At 41.3% G+C, this 13024-nt stretch overlaps 1 protein-coding gene across 6 annotated transcripts in view; it reads right to left on the bottom strand.

Annotated features, from left to right (window-relative positions):
• Positions 1–2026: 2026 nt before the first annotated feature.
• LOC147022415 (zinc fingers and homeoboxes protein 3-like) overlaps positions 2027–13024 on the bottom strand; it is a 40021-nt gene continuing 29023 nt past the window's right edge. For 3 of the 6 annotated variants that reach the window (XM_085893271.1, XM_085893273.1, XM_085893269.1), the window contains 2 exons: positions 10097–10188; positions 2027–6374 (listed from right to left, as the gene is read on the bottom strand). In XM_085893271.1, coding sequence (XP_085749397.1) covers positions 6261–6374; positions 10097–10188 — 206 coding nt within the window. In that variant the 3' untranslated portion in view covers positions 2027–6260. Of the gene's footprint in view, positions 6375–10070; positions 10189–13024 lie in introns of all 6 variants that reach the window. The other 3 variants (XM_085893272.1, XM_085893274.1, XM_085893275.1) reach the window with 3 other exon arrangements.

The following is a 13024-nucleotide window of genomic DNA, read 5'->3' on the forward strand; positions in this document are numbered from 1 at the left end:
CATACACACAGGCCCGCTGGCCCTCACTCACTCCATACACACAGGCCCGCTGGCCCTCACTCACTCCATACACACAGGCCCGCTGGCCCTCACTCACTCTATACACATGGGCCCGCTGGCCCTCACTCACTCCATACACACAGGCCCGCTGGCCCTCACTCACTCCATACACATGGGCCCGCTGGCCCTCACTCACTCCATACACACAGGCCCGCTGGCCCTCACTCACTCCATACACACAGGCCCGCTGGCCCTCACTCACTCCATACACACAGGCCCACTGGCCCTCACTCACTCACATCATTTATCTTCCCTTTATCAATGGTCTCCCTAATCCCCTTTATGGCTTGCCTGGCTCTTTCATGAGCAGATCAATCAGCAGTTCGCTGTTGCCGTGTGCGTGCAGTTCGAGAATTCAAATAACAGGAGGAGAATGTATATGTTTAAAAAGTCATCGAATACGAACATTTTGTATTTCAAAAAACCCGAGCGTTTTTAACCATGAAGCCTTTTGTTATGATTAATACGCCGGCGCACTATTCGAAAGCCATTTTTTTCTCATGGAAATTTTATTTATATATATATATATATATTATTATTATTTTTTTTTTCATTTTTATGGAGAGCCACTTCGCGCATCCTGGAGCTGAATGTTAGTTCTATATATGTGTAAAGTTTCATCAAGATCGGCTCACTGGTCTAGGAGCTTATTCGTCACAAAAAAAAACAGACAGACAGACACGGACAGAAGGACTGCCATCTATATATACATATATATATATATATATATATATATATATACATACATACATACATACATACATACATACATACATACATATACAGTCAACCCCCGCTTTATCGCGGTTCACTTATCGCGCCCCTGGTTCATCGCTGGTTTTCCCTTGGAACTTAACTAATTTTTTCTGCAGTTTCCCCGGTACATCGCGGTAATAATATATAAAATATACATTATTTAAGCAATAAATTATTACGCGTGGTGCTCGACCAGTCACACAACGCACGAGACAGTTTCGCTCGTTAGCTTCGAATATTTTCTACGTTTTTTCTCCAAGCCCCACGATGCCGCCCAAACGCCCTGCACCTTCTAAGGCTTCTGGCAAGGAACTGAAGCCCCAGAGGAAGGTCCTGACGCTCCAGGAGAAGGTTAAGGTGCTCGATATGTGCTTCGGGAAGGAAAAAGGTTTGCCGCCGTTGGACGAGCATGCTCGTACCCAGCACCTCAAAACCGACCAGACCAGCCGAGTCGATCTCCAGCTCCTCAAACCCAATCACTGCCAAACCAACCAGACCAGACGAGTCGATCTCCGGCACCTCAAACCCAATCACTGCCAAACTGACCAGACCAGACGAGTCGATCTCCAACACCTCAAACCCAATCACTGCCAAACCGACCAGACCAGACGAGTCGATCTCCGGCACCTCAAACCCAATCACTGCCAAACTGACCAGACCAGATGAGTCGATCTCTGGCACCTCAAACCCAATCACTGCCAAACCGACCAGACCAGACGAGTCTTTTTTTGAGGAGGCGTCCATTCATCGCGGATTTTTACTTTGCGCGGGGAGGTTTGGAACGTAACCCCCGCGAGAAACGGGGGATTACTATATATATATATATATATATATATATATATATATATATATATATATATATATATATATATATATATTCAAGGACACCCATTTCAGGATCTCAATTTCAACCCACACCCCCTCCCCCCCCTTCATCCAAACTTTGCGCATGCCTTGTTTAACAATTATAAAAACTGTTTTTGTAAAAACTTTATTGAAAAGCAAACAAAGCAATCGTAACAGGAACAGTTACTTCAACTCTTCGGGATATTCTATTATGATGCAAGTACCAATGGTAAAATTTGACACAGGCACAACAACCCCCCCCCCCCACCTTCCCCAATACTATACTTGTGATAAAAAATAGCCCCTCAAAGTGGTTTTAAATGTTTGGTTGCCATAAGTCAAATTTATTTCAAGCAAATATGTCTTTTTAAGAAAAAAAAAGCAATTAAAAATACAACCTAAATGTAATTTCTTTTTCTTTTCTCTTTAGTCTTCACACAAACTAGGGTTTGGTTTAAGTTTCAAGGTTTGCCTATTTCGTTCGGTCACAGTGAGTACCAAACAAAACTATGGTTCAAGTTAACAACCATTTAAACTATTCAAAAATCCGTCTGCCTACATTACTTAAAAAAAAAAAATCGATGAAGCAAAATACAATCGCGTGGCCAACAGACTAAGTAGAAACAATAGAAGTAATTGGCCAAGAGGAAGTTTCAAATTAAAGAAATATTCAGGAGTCATGATACAACAGCGCATTCAAATATGGTGCTCGTAGGATCGCGACCAGTACAATATAAACTGGAGAATTTTCTCACACATTCAACAGGCAATAAGCAAGACCTCTCACATACAGTGGCCTGCAAAATAATTCACCCCCTCCCCCCCAACCCCTTCAAAGTTTTCACATTTTGATGCCAACTGAGCTGATTTCATGATTCTTTCAAATCAAACTTAATATGGAGAGTCTTCATAAACTACTCCAAAGCGATAAAGCCAAAAAAATGTAGATAAAATGTGAATAAGTTAAATTAACAGAGAAAAATCAGATGATTCTCAGTTGCATAAGTATTCAACCCCTTTGCCTAATTAACCCTAAATCACTTCAGGAGCAAATTATTTATTTGAAAGGTTACAAAATGAAAGTGTAATAAGTTTCACCTGAACGTAATCAGTGGTATAACTTAAAAATTAAGCTCCTGCAATTATCTAAGGAGTGTTAAGGTGTAACTCACTTGGTCAACCAACAAGGTAAACATGAAGACCAATGAGCTTTCCAAAGAAATTAGACATAAAATGGTAGTAGAGTAGATAAAATGGTGGTAGAGAAGCACCGTTCAGGAGAGGGTTATAAAAGATTTCAAAATGACTCATCATCCCATTGAGTAAGGTGAAATCCATCATTAAGAAGTGGAAGACGTATCATACCACTCAGACTCCACCCAGAGCAGGTCCCTCATCCAGACTCAGCAGCTAGGCAAGCAGGAAACGGTCGGGATGTCGCTGGAAATCCAACAATAACTTTTAAAGATCTGCATAGCTTTATGCCCGAGATGAGGGTCAGTGTTTATCAATCAACAATATCCCATTCCCTGAACAAAGCTGGCATCTTAATGATACTGCAAGACATGTGAAGAAAGGTTTTGTGGTCAGACAATACAAAAATTGAACTTTTTGGTCTAAATTCAAAGCGTTACATCTGGTGCAAGCCTGACACTCCACATCACCCAGTCAATACCATCTATACTGTCAAGCATGTTGGTGGCAGCATAATGGTTTGGGGCTGCTTTTCATCAGCAGGGACTGGCAAGCTTGTCAGGATAGAAGGGACAATGGACGGTGCAAAGTACAGGAGAATCCTTGATGAAAACCTGCTTGAGTCAGCCATGAATCTGAACCTGAATAAGAGATTCACATTTCAGCAGGACTAATCTGAAGCACAAAGCAAAAGCTACACTGGAGTGGCTGAATAAGAAGAAAATAAATGTTCTTGAGTGGCCCAAAGTCCTGACTTGAACCAAATTGAACATTTATGGCAAGACTTGAAGATTTCAGTCCATCGACAATACCCATCAAACTTGGCAGAACAACAGAAATATTCAAGTAAAGAATGACTAAAGATTTCACCATCTCACAGTACAAAGCTGGTAGAGACCTCCCCAGAAGAAACTCATCGCAGCCATTGCTGCAAAAAGTGTTCCCACCAAGTCCTGACCTATTGCTGCAAAAGGTGTTTCCCACCAAGTACTGAAAATGTGCTGCTCAGGCACATGCTCCCATAGCTGACCTAACTTGACTGACCTAAGGGGTTGAATACTTTTACAACCAGTGAATTTTGATTTGTACATGTTTTTTGCAGGTATTCTTGACATGTAACCTCCTTCAATGATAACAATGTTACAGCTTCAGTTATTGATAAAAAAAATTAATTTAGAAAAAATGTTTCTACATACTTTGTAAGTCATCTAAATGTGGGATTATTGGAAGAAATGAATACTTTTGCAGGCCACGTCAAACAGAAGGAGTGGATGGAAGGGTACAGGCAAGATAAAGTGATAAAAAAAGAGAGCAGTAGGGAGAATTAAAGGAGGAATAAAGGGGGGGCAGGAGAAGGTGAAAGGGGGAGGGGGGGACAATAGATTGAGGGGAATAAGTGAAAGTGGGCAGGCATGGCTGGACCATAAATACCTTTGTATGGTTTCAGTTCTGCTTCGTTCCAGTTGATGGCCCCTCTGCGATTGAAACGTTACAGCTTTGAGTCTTTGTTATAAAACAAAATCTGGACTTGCTTATATTGTTCATGTCGTTTGCAATGATGGTGGCAGAAATGAAAGACACTAGCGAGTTCATAAAACACCTTACCTCACACAGTCTTGAGAAACAAGGACATGGGCGGAGTCTGCGAGCGACAAATTTTAATTGTCATGACGACGGAAAACGCTGTACTATTTTGGCCAAGTACTGCTAAACGGAAGTTTTATGAAAGTGACAAAAAGGCGATTTGTGTTTCACAGTGTTCAAGTATATCATTAAATTGAAATAAAATTAAGATTTTAAAGGCTGCAGAAAATTTTTTGGAAGTTTACCATAGTTGATGCAGCATCTTTTACACCACCTTATCTAACACGTTACACGAGTTATTTTTGTCCATTGTGGAGTCCTTAAAAAAGGTACGTTTCCTGTTTGGAATAGTTTTCAATTTTGTTTGACTGCCAGACAGGCAGACAGATTAAAAACTTCATCTCACTCCTCTCTGCGCATGTGTGATCGGGACGAATTCAGAGCCAAAGTACCGTTAAACTTCAGGTCTGTTTTCCGATTTGTGTCCAAAATATAACATTTCGTTGAAATCAAGTTGTTCCTCGATCATAAACTGATGTTTGCAGACAGGGGTGAACTAATTGCTGAACTCCACTTCTCACTTCACATGCGTGGGGTATAAATAAAAATAATTGACGTACGATCATGATTTTCCCCACTCTTCAAACTGATAGCTTCTTAGTTAAACCTTTTTTTTTTAAGTTTACAGTCCACACTCTAATTCAGTGAGAGACATTCCACAAGCCATTAAAAGGCAAACATTTGAAGAAAAAAAATTCTCTACAACATCGAGGCTTATGCAAGTGTGACGTGTACGGAGGGTAAAAAGGCAGTTAAATGACAGTAGGACAACAGTTGGACACAACAAGCAAGGGTATAAACAAACAAGAAAAAATGAGATAGGAGGGGAGGAAACAGTAACCTGTAAGTGTGGGAGTCAAATTAGGTCGGGTTAATGGGGAAGAAAATATTGCAGGTAGGGATGGGGGATGACATGACATGGTGATCAGTGCGTACTGGTTTGAAGTTCTGGAGGGAAGCATGGACCTTAACCATCTCAGGGAGGTTGTTTCACAGATGACAGAAAAAAAGGAATAAAAGTGGAGGTGTCTGGAAAGCCTGGATTTTGTGAGTATAACAATAAGGGGTTAATTGGAAAAACACATTCATCCTGAAGGAGCTGGAGAGGGTTGGAAGGCTGAGAAACTAAGAAATGTGTTTTTAATCTTCAGCCATGTTGCCCAAAGGTAATTAAACCAATGTCCATTCGCTTCTGCGACTTTACTGTAAACCGGGGCTCCATGCTTTGCTCAGAGCTTCCAGAACTTGACATGACAAAGAAGAACCTTTCTTATCCAGAATGGTCGTGACCAAGGGTGTTCCGGATGAACGATATTTCTGGTTAATGGATGTTGTAGTTGATGGTTAATTAAATATTTTTTATTAAATGGATGTCATTGTGTTATGTTGCATTACGAAGCCTAATTCATCTCCCAAATAATGAACAACACAGGTATGATACACATGTATATAGTACATGTACGTATATTTTGGCGTACAAGTCGAAACTTCCCCCCTCCCCAGAAATCCGGTCCTCGACTTGTACTCAGAATTGACTTATCTATGGTTTAAGATGTGGAATTGCATAAATGAAAAAAAATTGCAGCATGATATTTTCTGAAATAAATTATATAATTTAAAACTCACCACAAAAATCATTACCCACAATGTTTGCCGATTGGTTAAACACATTAATCTGTTCACCAGCAGGTGCGAAATTATCCAATCAATAACGAGCACACATTCACCAATTACTTTTGATCCATCGCTGTCGATCCCAGTCATGTGTCGATCCCATCCTTACTCGGTCTTCTCAAAATGCCTCTCGTAAAGTCATGCAAGTTGTACACGGCAACTTTCAAGTTGGAAGTTGTGAAGTTTGCTGGGGAAAATGGCTGTGCACATGAAATAAGGCGTCAGTGAGAAGCGTGTTGTGTGCTATGAGCCAGTGCTGATCATAATTCTGTCATTCGATTTAAATGCTATACCTCGATACAATAACAAACATGTTGAAAAACTATTCACAATCGTAATTTATCTGAAAGGTCGTCCCCTCAAAGTCATTCAAATAATACGCACAAAACAGCTCATTATTCAGGACCCTGGAAGTATCGTGTACGGTGCAACGATGAGTTGTCTGGGGGATGGCCAGACGGAGGCCCCTGGAGCGGACGCAGCGACGCACTACTCCGGCACATGCTCCCACACCTGACTTGATGTGTTGTGAGTGTCAGGGAGGAATCAACACCTCCATTGTGCTGAATGACAGTTTTTCTACTATAGTTTTTCTAACTAGTGTCGTTGATCTAGCTTTGTCTCACACTTTTAATTGACTCATCTAAGTCTGAAGGAAAACAACAATGGGGAAATCAGCCAATTTGACTTGTACGCTGAAAAATACTTGACACACACACACACATATATATATATATATATATATATATATATATATATATATATATATATATATATATATATATATATATATATATATATACATATATATACACACAAACATACTGAACTGTAAAGCGTTATTAACCTCCGCCATCGAAGATGGACGGAGGTTACTGTTTTCACCCGTCTGTCTGTTTGTTTGTTTGTTTGTGAACAGTATTACGGAAAAACTCCTCGACGGATTTCGACGAAACTTGGTGGGGGGATTAGGTATGGTCTAAGGATCATGCCATTAGATTTTAGACTTGGTCCAAAGTCCAATATGGCCGCTATGGCGGCCATTTTGAAAAAATATTTGAATTTTTGTTTTTGCATTTCTCCATGTTTTAAGTGATTTCCAACCAGAAATAAATAAATTTGTTAGAGAAAAAAAAAAAACAGAAAATTTTGCAACTTTTTCTTTTAAAATTTTCGATTTTATTTGAAAAATATTTGAATTTTTTTTTGCATTTCTACATGTTTTAAGTGATTCCCAACCCCCCCAAAAAAATTTGTTGGAGAAAAAAAACCCAGAAATTTTGTAACTTTCTTTTCAAAAAAATTTCGATTTTATTTTTTTGGCATTTCTACATGCGCCTCGATCGAGTTTAGTTTATTCAATCGTGGTTCAGTAGAGTCTGATCCGTTTTGACGTACAATGAATAGGATATCAGGTTCACTCAAGTGACCCAGCAGTATTGGCGGCGGAGGTTTTGCACTCCACCGAGTGCTCCCCCTCTAGTTTTATATGTATTATTGGCATGCAAATGTTAGAAGAAAAAAGAAGAAGATTGCACTGTACTTCCCAATAAATCCTCCAAGTATCCAATTGCAAAATGAAGATGCCTATGTGATGTGAAGACACCATGATAGTTTTAAATTTCATGCTAGATCCTTAGCACATTCCACTGCCGTTTCACACCACGCATCTTCTTGGCCCCAACTCTTTCTCTACTCTTGGCAGATAACGGTCTTTTCCCACTCTTACTGCTGCCATTATCATTGCCACAATAATTTGCACCCGTTGTACAGATAGAAGAAAGCTTTGGATGGCCATTACTACACGAGTGCTGTAACTTAGAATGCCTCGGAGCGGAACAACAGAATTTTTTTGCTGGGACCCGGTTCGGTTCAGTAATTTGGAAAAATATAAATAAATAAAATCTAGCAGTCCAAACTCACTTTCACGAGCAAGCAGTGGCCGATCGAGCACATTTGGGGTACTCTACTTCTGTCTCTGCTCAATTCATTGATCAGGGGATTTCATTAAAGAACTTTATGTTTGAAACGCTTATTTTATCATTTTAAAGAGCAATTTTCTATCAATAAAACTGAACGTATTCAGCAAATATGTTTGGTTTTTAGGAGAGCAACTCGTTTAACAAGTGATTGTTCAGAATTAGTCAACCTCAGATTGGCCACCCAGTTCGGAAGTGGCAAACCCAGCACATTGCAGTTCAGAAACTTGGTTCGCTTACAGCACGACTGCTACCACCAAATGTAGCACCGCATGGTGAAACAGGTAGGTAACAAAAGTACAGTGGAAATTCCGAATGATGGATGATTTTCTGGCTTATCGATAGTGGGTGAAAGGCCATAATTTTTTTTTGTCTGGATAATGGGCGTTTCCCTTACATTTTTGATTTGCAGACGAAAGAGATCCTACTATATAACAAGTCAAAATAACTATGCTGATGGACTCGATTGAGATGGAGGTCATGCTATTATTTCTATTAAGCCTGGTGTTGACCTCCCGGTGATCCTGAGTTTTGAGCCCTGATCTTCCGTTAAAATAACACCAAGTGGATTGACTCGGTCTGTCATCCTTCCAAGGTCGGAAAATTGAATACCAGCTTACTGGGAAGAATGAAATAGAGTATCCTGTGTCGGAGTGGTGACCAGTCCAGGATTGTACCCCCAAACCAATGAAAAACTGCCTCGTTCATTGGCCTTGATTCACTGAAGGCTTACTGCACGTTAGCACATCTGAGGACGTGAAAGGAGTGATTCTTCTTCTTCAAGCTATTAAACACATTAGACAGGCCTGTATACCACTTCTGTCTGATGACCCAAAGTTACCTTATTTCTTCATGTGTAGATTCCATAAAGTAGTTTAATGGGATGTGCTAACATGCAGTAAGCCTTCAGTGAATCGAGAATGCATTCCTCAATTGGGACGATGTCCTGTGGAAACATCTATCAATTACCAGGCCTCCATAATCGCTTGTTCCAAATCTCCACCAAGTCTATTGGCACAATTTCCTTGCCGCTAAACATCCTTTTCCTTCTGTGTTTGAATGTCCATCATCTCCAGGAGTTACTGAAATACCCCCGTCGACTCCAGCTCATTCAAAAGTAGCTGAAGCGAATAGTCACGGGCTTTAATTGCCATATACTGACGTACAGGAGGAGCGATAACAGCGATATATTGTCCAGAATCAATACTATGATTACAACAACACATTCCAAGTATTAACATTTTGACTGAGCATATTGCTTTGACATTGCTGACATCTAACCGGTTTAATGTCCGTCATGTTCCTCCAAAACAAATGCCAGATTATCATACACCTGCTCCTCGAGCATTTCTAAACCAGATGTGAACAAAACACTTCGGAGTTCTCGTCGCAATATAATGAAACGGACAAGCACCGATACGCCTCAAATGGCCAAATTATCACCTGCGGACACTTCTCGATTGCTTGAGCATGTTGGAAACATGACCGTTTGCCGAATGTGCAACCGCCGCTTAGACAGTCTGGGGTTGACTTACGACGCAGTTGCAGCGACACAACAAAACTTGCACACACGTCACGTGTTATTTCTTTCAACATTGCAGGTGAAATGTTTGCTTTCTTTTAATGAGAAATATATTGTCGAGGGGAAAAAAAAAAAATCAGGTTATGGCAACCAAACAACTTGTTTTTTTAGTTTTTTTTAGGCCTAGGGTCGACTAATACAGTTAAAACAAGGCAATTTTAAAAGACCTGAGCATTGAACTAATTAATGGTTGAGAACTTGTAACTGAGAACCAGTGATTCCTTCAAAAATGCACTTTGATGCACGAGTAACCAAGTCTATCAAATTCAGGAATCACCAAAAGTAACAGCAATTTAATGACTTGTACCAAGTGATGTAACTGACAAATTTCTCACACGGAATATACATCGCTCTCGGTGACCTTCAGAGCCGACAAGTCGTTTTCCAACAATCCATCTTTCGTTTCCTCAGAGCCGCGTTCATAGACATGCTCGATGGCTACTGGAGGACCTGCTTTGGCATACGTGCAACAAAACAACAACAAGGAAAGCATTGGCACCAGTAAGCAAATATGACTAAAGCAATTGCATCAAATTAGAAAATAATCCATTTTCTTTCATTTATTGAAGGAATCAAGTGGAAAATTTGCAAATGTTCAATGTTGTTCATCAAATACAAGCATTTGAAACAAAATCGTGGGATCTATTATTGAGGTAGATAAAGCTGTTCATCTTCTCTAACAAGCATCGCAAATCACGAACTTTAGGTTTTTCGCTCGGCCATTCTACCCTGGACATGTTGCTGTATTATGTCACAGCAACGGATGGATGCCATGAGCCTCAAACAGGTGTTCAGTTGTTTCTGTAGACATATCTTGAGAATTCTGCCATCCTACTTTGCTTTCCAAGGTTTGAGGCTTTGGCATCTCGGGTCAACTTACCTGGCTGGCAGACTTTCTCAATATGCACGTATGTTGCTTTCCAGGATTTTCCCTCATACAGTCTGACCTTGCAAGTCAATATCAATCAAGGCACAATCCTATTCCAAAACTCGACGACCTTTCAAGCTCCTTGATCAACCCCTCGTCCCACTTTGTGCACAATGGTTTCTGAGTCTTCCAACAAAGAGGCTAAGAGGCTGCACCGGCATTTCTAAATGCCGACCTCGGCTGAGAGGCTGCACCTGCATTTCAAAATGCCGACCTCCAGAAGATTAGAGCTTGGTTGACAACATGGAATGCATTCATCAATCGAGTCAAGTCTCATGTTCTCACGGTATCTCTCAAGGATACGGACAGCACGTAAAATATTTCACGAACAAGATAACCATGGCAATCACGATAATCAAAAAATAAAATTCATCATGAGGTGCATCTTATAAATAATTTCAAGTGTTTGTTATTCTTTCATGGATGAACCAACGTAGCACCTTGGTCTGCCTTAGATTTTGGGTGTCGGTGTAGTTACTTCAGAATCTGGAGAAGGTTTTAAGCTTCCACACGTTGGCCTTAAAGGCCATTTTTAGGCGAACAAAGATTGCTATAAAGTGTATATTGGGATGTAGGGCCAGGGAGTGCTGTCATCGGTCCACAGGCAAAAGGTAACCAGCTTGAAGCCAATAACTCTACAGTTCCTCAATGTCTAACACTTCCTGAAACCACAGCCGGGAAATGCCAAGTGCACCTCCCCCCCGCCCCCAAGTATACAAATAAAATTAACGTTTTGTCTTTTTTGAATAATTGATCTTGTATCAGAATGCAACATATCACATTTCCCCCAGCCTTTGTTCTACAGTTCATTCAATTGCCTTGTTTTATTTTTATTTTTTTAAACTTATGCAACTTACCTGGCTGGCAGCCTGGTGTTCGCTTAGTGGTTAGGGTGGCGGCTTTGGATCCTTGGGTCCTGAGTTGGAGCTCCGTTGGCCACTGAATTAACACCAGGGGGTTGACTCAGCCTGTCATCCTTCCGAGGTCGACGAAATGAGTACCAGTGTACTGGTCCCAGTGTATGCACCGGTTAGAATACGTGGATCATATCCTTGTGTGTCTTAAGAGGTGACCAGGGTTGGTGGTCAGGAAGGGCATCCGGCCATAAAAACATTGCCTCAAGAAGGGAACCATGATTGCATGGAGATATGTAACCCTGCTCAGCAAAAAGCTAACCCCTGCTCAGCAGGGAAAATGGCTGTAAAAAAAAAAAAAATACATGCTCCAGGCTCGTGGAAGTACGATTACACAGAACAAATCAGGACACAACATAAAGGGAACAGCAGGAGAAAGGGGAAACACCAACAGCAGGGCAGAGGGAGAAAGTAGTTGGAGATGGACAAACAAGGGATGCAGGTAACAATGAAAGGTAAGGGAGAATGCAAAGGGTGGAGAATATAGACACGCAAGCAAAATTTTTGGGAGGGGTGAGGGGTGGTTTAACGGGTGTAGAAAAGATCATGATTTTGGAGGGGGGGTGACTTCAGATGGTGGTGAACAGCTGTCTTGAAGATCTGGAGGGAAGAATCAGATTGAATAGAGTGTGGAAGGTGGTTCCGCAAGCAGGAAAAAAAAGGAATAAATGAGGGTTAGAGGACACAGCAGAGAGGGTGGAGCATGGAGAGGGCTTCTGCTCTTCCAACAATGGATCGAGACCCTCAACATCAGACATGAGAATAGGGCCGTCTCTAGATATATCTCGAGCATCTTATACAGTTGAGCATCCTGCCTTGCTCTCAAAACTCTCTGCCAATGACATCCAAGGTCAACTCCACACATAGCTCAGTGACTTCCTCTACTCTCGTGGCCAACGTGTGGCTCTCAACGAAATCCTTTCAACTCCTCTCCCTGTCAAGGCTGGAAGTAGTGTTCTGTGCCCCCAAACTATTGCTAATCTTCATCAACAATTTCTCGGACTCTCTGGACTTCTTTATATCTTTGCTGATGACTCAACCCTCTGCCAAAGCATCCCTCATTCTTCAGAGAGGCAAGCAGCAGCCTCTTCACTCCTTGCAGACCTTCATAGAATCACGAACTGGTCAAACACTGGACAAACTTCCAAAGCCAGTTACTGACTGGGCATCCTCCGTCATGCAAAGTTTTTCCTTGGCACACCTGAACTCGTCCATCGACAAGGCCTTTCTGCACAGCTTGATTATAGTACTGCTCTTCCCACTGCGCAAGCACCCCTGCCTCAAACCTTGCGCAGCTTAATGTTATGGAAATCAAGACCTTCAAAATCATTACAATCTCCCGCGATGAAACCGAGTCTATCGGCCTGTCACTTTCACATCGCAAACAGGTCAGTGGTCTGTCTTCTACTGCCTCGTTTCTGGTCTTGCACCTTCTGCCCTCTCTGTG

The sequence above is a fragment of the Eptatretus burgeri genome, chromosome 8 (genome assembly GCF_056783735.1).
Source record: "Eptatretus burgeri isolate ZD-2024b chromosome 8, Ebu_testis_v1, whole genome shotgun sequence".
NCBI classification, from domain to species: Eukaryota; Metazoa; Chordata; class Myxini; order Myxiniformes; family Myxinidae; genus Eptatretus; species Eptatretus burgeri.